Source organism: Nesoenas mayeri, assembly GCF_963082525.1.
Source record: "Nesoenas mayeri genome assembly, chromosome: 1".
In the NCBI taxonomy this organism is placed as follows: Eukaryota; Metazoa; Chordata; class Aves; order Columbiformes; family Columbidae; genus Nesoenas; species Nesoenas mayeri.
The window spans coordinates 130,193,269-130,203,012 of NC_137541.1; the positions used below are offsets into that span (position 1 = coordinate 130,193,269).

Here is a 9,744-nt window from a genome sequence, read left to right on the forward strand (position 1 = left end):
TGCTGCTGTAAGTGTAGCATAGAAGAGTCACCACAGAGATTGAGTTGATGCAGTTGGATTAGGTCCAGAAGTGCCTCTCCTGGGAGAGGGGGAGAAATCAATTGCTCTTTATTAAGAGCTTATCCTTAGAAGGTGAAGATGCTTATGAATTTATAAAATGTTTCTGCCTTCTGCTGCAGTGTACTTAATTATATACTTCTAGCTATTTAAGCCTTTGCAGAATTGACCCGCTTTACAAAGCAGGAAGCCAGTGAAGCACGATTGCAGTGTGTTAACTGAATGGAGGTTACACCAAAGTGTTTATTTCAAGCAGTTGCATTTCAGCAAGAGACTGCAGTCCGTTACAGGTATGGCACTCCTAGGAATAGACAAGTTCTGGGAGGTGTAGTAGAAAAGAGCAATTGAAGAAAGTGCATTTGGAAGGTTTCTTTTTCATTCTTAGTGTAGTTTTTCTCCTCACAACTTTGTGTCATCGTTGTCACTGTCTGCTCTTGTAGAGGCAGCTGATTGTGAAGAGGAGGATGAGCTTGCCTGCAGAGGAGTAACAAATACGTTCTAATTATTTTTAGTTTGTAAACATGCTTGATAGCCTGCAGTTTTATGAAGGACTCCTACTTTCATCTACACTAATCATGTACTTGTTTGGATAGCGGAATGAGCCAAAAACTTGATTTTTGTTGTGGAAGTGCTTTTCGGTTAAGCACATTTAGAGATAAATTTATTCAGTAGATGTTTCCTATTTTTTAATTCCCAAACCTGCTGAATTTGCACTTCAGGTGCATAGTTCAGATCTGTAAAACACAGCTTTGTTACTAAGAAACTTTTGAAAAAAAACTTGTAGCTGAACATTTGCAGACAAGGCTAATGAAAAATGAAAGGAGAGATTATTGGTCTCACTCTTCCTTGCCTGTCTCTTTTGCATGATCAGAAAAGAAGCATTTAAATATTTCAGGCTGACCACGCAGAGGTTTCTAAGTGACTGTTTCACAAAGAAATTTCTACATTTCTGACTTTGGTCGTTCTTTAGATTCTTTCTGATGGCATAAAGTGAATAAAATAACTTCAAACAGGCACAGTTTCTAGAAAACATCATAATGTATCAACTACTCTGCCTTCTACAAAATGATCTATTTTGAAATATTTCACCTGATTTTCTCAAAAGTGCTTTATGCTTTTTTGTGTATTTAAGCACTTTTTCTCCTGCACTTTCAGGATTGTATTGCCTGTTTCCCATCTTCATTAAGGATTATTGTATTTGGATTATCTTATTCCATAAAATCTCTTGTATGTCCATCCTTTCCATGATTCAGCCTCGCATTAAAGATACTTGTCTGTATTATGTCTGGGAAAAGGAAGAGTTGTTTATTGCAATCTGTCCACGGTTTCCCTTTTGACAACCTAGACTGAGTTGTAAAAATTCAGACTCAAAAATCCTAGCTCAGGTATATGTACTAGTAGAAAAAAATTCCTGTCCCCTAGACAATCCCTCAACATCTACTTAACACAGTTTTACTCACCCTTTCCCTTGGTTCAGGTGAGTTTCTCTCTTGCTCTGATGAGTGGTTGTCCGTATAAGCAGGAGGTTCAGAAGTGTCATGGACTGGATCTGCCATGGAGGCTGTGATGGGAATGTTCTGGCCCTGGAAGTGTTTGTAAGCGTCTTTGCTGCACACTAGTAACATAAGCCTGTCACCACTCTCATGGATTCTTGCCACAACTTTGTCATAGGATTCATCGATCACACGCACCCCATTCACTTCCACCAAATAGTCGTTGTTTTCTACACCTGCTGTGTCAGCTGGCCCGTGCTTTTGTACCTGCAAAGGCAAGTTCAACTTGTGATATTAGCCTAAAACTTGGAAAGATGCATTAACAACTGATTGGTTAGCTAGGCTACTGTGTTACAGCTTCCCTTACAAGAAAGCAAAATAAGCATGAGGAAAAGAGATTTGTGGGGCAGAAAAGAACTGGGAGTGGCAATAGGCATAGACACGATAAACATGGAACCCATCTGTGTCTAATTTAAGATGCATCTTGATTTTGATAGACATAGAAATGTGGCATGGTAGAATCATGAAGACAGGTAGAAAACAAATTTTCTTATTATTTGGGTGTTCCTGCCTATTAACTTTAAAGTTAACTTTACCACATTTCACAGATTTCTTAGTAATGAGTGGAGCCTCTCCTGAAGAAAGATAAAGGCACAGACGGAATTTGAAACAGTAGAGGTTTGACTTTTGCCAGCTGTGGAATTCAGAGAAGGGGGGTAGAATGGGGTGAAGGTGTCTCTCTTACATTTAGGATGTTCTACACCAAAAAAACTCCAACCCATATATGTTTAAAATACGAATTTTAGCATGCTAGCCTCATGAATAAAACTAAAATGATGCAAAAGCTGGATTCCCCTTCTCTCTAGATTTCTAAAAGAATGAGGTGCTTATTTTTAATCTTGGTCTGACAATGTCAGTCTGGTTTGAACAATCACAGCCCTTATCTGAGACCACTGGAGAAGAGACTTGTCTTTTGTGGATTTTCTTGAATGTACTTGCAGAACGGAATCTAGGAGGCTGTCCAGCACACTATTTGAGCTTTTCATTGTTCCTCATTCTACATTAGTACCTCACTGATGAACAGTCCAGGCTTGTTCTTGATCATGTTTAAACTGAAGCCAAATCCACTAGGCCCTTTCACCATCTTGCAGATTCTTGGCTTGTGGTTCACTTGCTGCTCAGTGTGCAACTCCACTCTTTCTTGCGTGTTAGCTGGAGTTGGATCTTGTTCTTTGTAGTAGTACGAATAGGGGGAAATTTGAGCCTGAAAAAAGTGACGAGTAGAAGTTTGTTAATGTAAAATCTTCTGTTGTGAAATCTGTATTGGGCTTTCATGCTCAGCATATTTTGAAACCTTTTTAATGACTTGGAGCTACAGTGAAGAACTCTTTACTATTAATTTCTGGCTGAGTGGGAAACTACAGTGTTGGTCTGTGTGAGAAGGGAATTTTGTTATTCATAGATGCTTACACAGCCATGTAGCTCTGAATTTGCTGTCTTCTATCCTTTCTTGTGGTGTGTTTAAATTTAGAATTGTTCTACTAGTGCCTATAAAAAGCTGGAAGAGGCCAAAAATTTGGATGTTTAGTGATTTGCTGTGCAAGTGCAAGGAGAGCTGCTGAAATATGGGTATTATAGACATTTTGCACAAGTTGAAGAAGTCTGTCACAGCAGACTGACTGTGTCATATGTCTCTTCATAATGATAACATATCAATTCTTAACAGCAATTTTCATTATCTTACCAGTTTATACATGGAGTCAGTCTCCTTATCCACTACCAACAGTGTGGTTTTTGCCTCAAACTGCTGAATTTTTCCCACCACGCTTTCATGATCCAGACCATCCACTTGCTCACCATTGACAGCCACTAAGATATCATTGTCTTTGAGACCTGCCTTGGCTGCTGGGCTCCCAGAATCAACATCCTTGATTGTATGATCTAGGATCAGAAGGGAAAAAATATTGATGTGAAGGTGTATGCTTGGTAAGTTTAAAGACATTAAAATGCATGGCAAAGGGTAATTGTCAGAATGGTACTTCAGGCTGAGACCATTTCCTTGATGGAGCCCTGTTTGCAACAGGAGGACTTCTCCTAGATGGCCCATAGGAGGCCAAAGAGAATGAGGTCTGCAAACCCTGTCCAGGAAGAAACTGTGCAATGACTATCATGGTCTGTGTGTTAACTTGGTTCTTACCACCAGTATTTTTTATCATCCGTAGATAAAAGCCATAACCATTTTCTCCTTTCTGAATGTCAATAAGTCGTGGTTTGAGGGGAAGCAATCTCAGGTCGGCGCTCTCTTTGCTCAGTACCATCTTCTGGCTTGTGTAATAGCGGTCTGTTTCTTCATTTGAAAGTAGAAACATAACATGATTTTCAGACTTCTTTATCTGCAATAGTACAAGTAGAGTCTTAGATGTCACCCTTTCAACAGCGTATGGGAGTTGTAGATACTTTGGAAGTAGCTATCTGTGTTGTGTGTTGTGTTTATTTTGGGGTTTTGTGTGTGTTTTGTTTGGTTTGGTTTTTTTTTTTTTTTTTTTGTGTGTGTGTGTGTGTGGTGGTTTTTGTTTTGTTTTTTCAGAAATTTGGGCCATGACAAGATCTTGGTCGCATAAGATACAGCATATGTATGAGGAAACTTTCTGTGTTTCATACTGTGTTCTTGACCTCTAGGGAATTAGCAGTAGAGTGCCATGAAGGGTGACACACAGTGCTGGTAGAATCCAGTGAGCCTCAGTACATAGTGCTTGGCTTACCTAGATGTGGAACTCTAGAATATAGACATGTCATGCCAGCTATACCACTATTTTAGATAACAGGGACAAGAGTCAAGTTTATGTCACTGTTGGTCCTCCGCCATCTCCCTGTATTACCAATTGCGAGGTTTTTGGGTGGGTTTTTTTTTATCGGTTCAACCTCTCCAAATCCATCTTTCTCTTATTCTTTTCTAGTGTAATGGGTGGCCTCTTTATTCATCTTAACCAATGTCATCCTGTTGCTGATGTTATTGCAGTTCAGCAACACACAGGTTGCGCATGGTTGCATAGTCAGTAGCGTGCCCTGAATTGTGATGCTGGAAAGCTGGAACACGTACTGCGTGTCTCATGGGTCTCTGAAATCTCTTCAGTTCCAGCTGCCTTTTAGTAGTGCCAATAGGGGAAAGCTGGAAGCCTCATTAGTGATGTTCTTTTGCAGCTGAGGCCAGGTAGTGAAAATACTTGCATAGTGATTTTAATTAGTTTTGGACTTTTTAACAGGAGAAGGGAACTACTGTCTAAAATAATGAATTTTTCCTCTTCTATGCTAACTTTACCATCAGAGAATTCACCCTCTTCCTGCCCTGAAAACCACATTTGATGACTTGCCCTCTTACCATTAGGAGTATTCCCAGGACTTCTAGGAACAGAGCATGATTTATTTAATAGGGTTCCTGGCAGCAGTGTATTTCTGTTATTTAAAATTCTTTGGCCTGTCTTGATGGCAGTATTCATTCAGAGTCAGTTCAAGAGGCTGCTTGACAACAGAGCTGAAGCAGAGAGGTGCTCTGCCATGTTGATGATAAACAGCAGCTTCCAAGATGCACTGTGAAGCATTCAAATGGGTCAGACCTGCCTCCTCAGTAACCCTGATAGGTTGCTGTTTAAAGTGGGCCAGAACAGAAGATGAATCAGTATACAAACAAGTACCTTTTCCACCACTTCCTCATGTGTGTCATTTTCCACATTTTTTCCATTGATTTCAATCAGGCGATCATTATTTTGGACACCAGCCTTTGCAGCTGCTCCTTGTGATGAAAGCTCTACTATGAACAACCCCTTCTGTCCTAAAATAAATGAAAACTCATTATGCAGGGTAAGTCACTGAAATATGCCTGAATTTAATGGTTAAGGAAACTTAGCACTGATGTCCTTAGAGATTCTTGGTCTATGCTTACATGCTGATTACAGTGGCACCACAAAACTTCCACACAGGTACATAACTATCTCTTGTTCTCTCCTGGAAAAATCACTTCCATGGGGGAGGGAGGCATTTGTTCCTATCTGCAACTCAAACAATCCTTTATTTCTCTACCAAGAGTGCCAAATAGGATGATTAAGATAGCTGAAAGGGTTTCTTTTTCCTGCCTTCCTTCCCCCTCCAATGTGAAATGAGGAGCTGCTCTTTTTGTTGTTCTATACACTTCATAATTTCCTGTGTTTGGAAGGCTTCCATGTTTGATCTTTCAGTTACATTGCATTTCAAAATACCCTCTTTAGAGGTGATGCTTTCCAGAAGACTTCCCTATTCTGTTCACTGGCCTTGGAAGAACGGTGCATGTGGAAGAAGTTCCAAGTCCCTTACTTTCTAAATGAAATAACTTTAAAAAATCAGGAAAAGTGTTTATTGCAGCTGTCTAGAGCCTTGTGTGCTGATTCCTGAAGTGATTTGGAGGAATGGAACGGGAGTTAATGTAGCAACTTGAGTGTATATCTGGCATTTGATCAGGGACTGCAAATTTAGTTTTGGTAAGCGGGCTTAAACAACAAGCAGAAAATAGTTTATTCTTTTATATATATATATATATATATATATATATATTTGTGTGTGTGTATAAAATCTTTTGTCCACCCCATAGCAATGTGGTCCTCAGAAAAATATGCACTTCTGCTGTGCAGAAGTGGACTAGAGATGGACCTGAACTCATCTTCCTACTTCTCAGTTTCTTTCTATTAGCAAGAGCATTTTGTGTGTCCCTGTTGGCCTCCAACTGTGGTTGCCTCTGTACCAGCTGTCCTGCTGTCACACACGCACACACACACACACACACACATATATATATATATATATATATATACTCCACCCACCCCCCCCTTCCCCCCATTTCTTCTCCCAAGCTCTCACCTTCTGTGGTTTTCAAGGAGAAGCCATAGCCTTTCTCCTCCTTCACTAGGTAGCACAGCCGTGGTTGTGGAACTGCAGTGATTGTTCCATTGGCCATGGTCGCTGGGGACTGCTGCTCCTGCTGTCCTGTTGACACCTTTTGACCCACCTCTTCCAAGTTCACTCCCTCCTCTTCTGCCTTTTGATAGGATGCGCCATCCAGAACAAGAAGTACAACAGAATTTCCGCTGTTTTTGACAATCTCCACCACCTGTAGTGGACAAGGTAAAATGGCAAGCAAGTGCTAGTGACTGGCCTAACAGGTCTCCCCAGGAAGGGTTGCACTGTCTACTCATTTTGTCATCCCTCATCTTATGTACTATGGAGGCACCTCAAAGGCATCTCATCACCATGGTGAGTAATGAATGATGCAGGGAGATACTCTGAGCAGTTGACTCAGTTCTTGGATTTCCTAGCCGAAGACGCTGTAAAAACTGGAAGAGAAAGCTTCATGTAGTGGCAGTGGGTCTGGGTAATTCAGGAGTGCTGTGGATCCCAGGCTAAACAGAGATGTACCTGTGCATGTTCCTCCTTGTCTACAAACACACCATTAACCCTGAGGACTCTGTCTCCATCCTTCAAGCCAGCCTTTTCAGCTGGACTGTTCTTTTCCACGTTCCAGATGAGATGCCCTGCTGTGTCTTTCTCAATACGCAGGTAGAATCCATAGCTCTTTTTGGGTTTTTTGGTCACTTTACACTCTCGGGGTTGGAGAAGAGAAGTCATCTCTGCCAGACAGGATGGAAAAGCTATGTGTGAGTAAAAACAGTAAGCTTCCCTAAATATATTCTCTCTAAATATATAATATATTGAGACAGTTTGCTTCAGAATTCTTGGGGTTTTTGTTTTCCAGGAAATCCACCTGTGCAAAGCAAATTAACAAGGCTAGGGAGAAGAAAAGAATCCCTTTTCCCTCCCCCTCCTTGCTTTTCTTGTCTAATCAAGTTAAGCAAGATGCAAAACTGGAAGAAAAAAAAAAAAATGTCTGCCTATGGTAACATAGTGAAGATTGAGGTGAGGATTTAATACCAAAATTAAGTCTTACAGAAGAAAAATAATGGCAGCACAAGAATACTGGAACACTATAGGGAAGTTATGTGACAAAATGGGATTTCACAGAATTACAGAATGGTCAAGGTTGGAAGGGACCTCTGGAGGTCATGTGGTCCAACCTCCCAGCTCAAGCAGGGCCGCCTAGAGCCAGTTCCCCAGGAACACGTCCAGATGGCATTTGAGTATCTCTGTCATGGAGGCACCCCGAGGTTAGTTTAAGGGACAACAGGGTCAAAACAACTTTTATTAAACCAGTGAGAAACAGGGTTTTAGCACTCCAAAGTGACTTAAATAAAGGTTCGGGTATCAGTTGAGGAAAATTATTAAGGGGCAGCAACTAATACAGCAGGCGGTCCACAGAGTGCATGCACGTGGCTTCACTCAAAACAATGCTGGAGCCAGCCCTGAGTCCAAGACGAATACATGCTTGCCTGAACACGGTGCGGGATTATTTTAAAGAGATACACGTGGCGGCACGGCAAGCGGAGTCTCAGTCTTGGGGAGCGGGGCTCTCAGTCTCCGAGAGACCCACGACAATGGACGAAGTCTCAACGAGAATCTCGTTTTTATTGGCTGATCAGATCTGACTGTAGGCTTCTCTGCACCCCCACACTGGCTGTGGGTGCCCCTGAAGCCTCCAAACATCCCCCACACTGGCCGCAGGTGCCCAGCGGCTCACTGGCGCCTACTGAAGGAGGGAGGGGGAGAGAGGGGGCTTTGCATTCTGCCACAGTCTCCAAGGAGGGAGGCTCCATTACCTCTCTGGTCAATCTGTGTCAGTGCCCAGTCACTCTCATGGTAAAAAAAAAAAAAGTGTCCTTATGCCCTTATATACAGATGGAGTTTCCTGTGTTTCGGTTTGTGCACATTGCCTCTTGTCCTGTCACTGGGCACCACTCAAAAGGAGTCTGGTTCCATCTTCTTTGCACCCTCCCTTCAGATATTTTTATACATTGCTAAGTTTCTGCTGCGCCTTCGCTTCTACAGGCTGAGCAGTCCCAGCTCTCTCAGACTTTTGGACATCTCCAAGGATGGACACTCTACAACTTCTCTGGGCAACCTGTGCAGATGGACTTAGGAGCAGGTAGGATCAAGGAAGGACCTCATTATCCTAACAGGGTTTTTCTGTTGTCATGTAGTTTAGCTAAACAAAATTAAGTTTCAGGAAAAGACATTGTAACTGGAGTGTTAATGAGTGGAGGGTTTGTATTGGAGATTGGAAAGCAAGGACTACAAAGGCACTAGGGGGATCCTTGTCTCCACTTACAAAGCTGCTTTTCTTCTAGCTGGGTTTGATATCTCTGCATCCCAGTTTTCAACAAAATGTTACACTTGCTTTATTTCTGTATCCTTTAAAAGTTACCGATAGAGTCAAAGTCCATTTTTTCTTCTGCCTCTGAATCCTAGTTAAACACTGATTCTGCTATGAAGAGGAGCCAACAGAGCTATTTCACTTCGGTATATAATTATATGTGAGACTTGAGTATGATATGAATGGAGGTATTGTGAGGTCTGACAAAAGTGTAGGATATTCAAGAACAAACCTACTGACAATGTGAATGTGCCATCAGGTAATCGCTTCCAGCTGAGGTAGTTTAATACTGCCTGGTCTGTATTAAACAGAACAGAGGAGTTGAGACAGTATGCTTATCTTGCAGTTCTCATATGAATCCTGAAATGACCATGAAGCCTCAATTTGCTGCCTGGCTAAAACTCTGTCTCCAACCCTGGTGACTTTAACAGTGACATGAGATGTAATCAATATGAAAATGTGATGTTGTGTTAGAACGGAAAGAAATTAAAATTGGTGTAGTAATGACAGGCTGCTGAAGTAACTGCAGTAGTTTGATTTGAATAATTTCTCAATGAATTGGTGACAACTGGAGCAGAATTTCCAGTCAGTGTCTCCAGGGTGCTGTGTTACCTCTCTGGAGAACTTGAGGCCAGCTGGTTAAAGAGTATACTTGATGTTGGGGATTGCCAGCAGATTGCTATTATGCTGTGATCTTTGTCCTCTGGAGGTTTAGGAGCAAATCCTCCTAGAAGCTGTATCATGATACATATGCCAAGGACAGGATGGTGTTCGGGATCAGGCGATGTGGATTTACTGATTTTTATGTTACCCGATGAACCTGATAATTTTATTGTCTCTGTGACGGGCAAAGAGCAGTGGATGCTGTTCACCTTAACATTTGCAATGATTTAACAGTCACAG

General features: G+C 41.6%; 1 protein-coding gene across 1 annotated transcript; it reads right to left on the minus strand.

Annotated features, from left to right (window-relative positions):
- Positions 1–456: 456 nt before the first annotated feature.
- Positions 457–7,202, minus strand: PDZK1 (PDZ domain containing 1; the record flags this gene model as incomplete). The annotated part of the gene is made up of 8 exons (XM_080363651.1): positions 457–531; positions 1,518–1,817; positions 2,620–2,814; positions 3,295–3,491; positions 3,748–3,943; positions 5,243–5,379; positions 6,438–6,687; positions 6,993–7,202. The coding sequence occupies 8 exons, from the start codon at positions 7,200–7,202 to the stop codon at positions 457–459; spliced, it is 1,560 nt and encodes a 519-aa protein (XP_080219777.1).
- Positions 7,203–9,744: the final 2,542 nt, after the last annotated feature.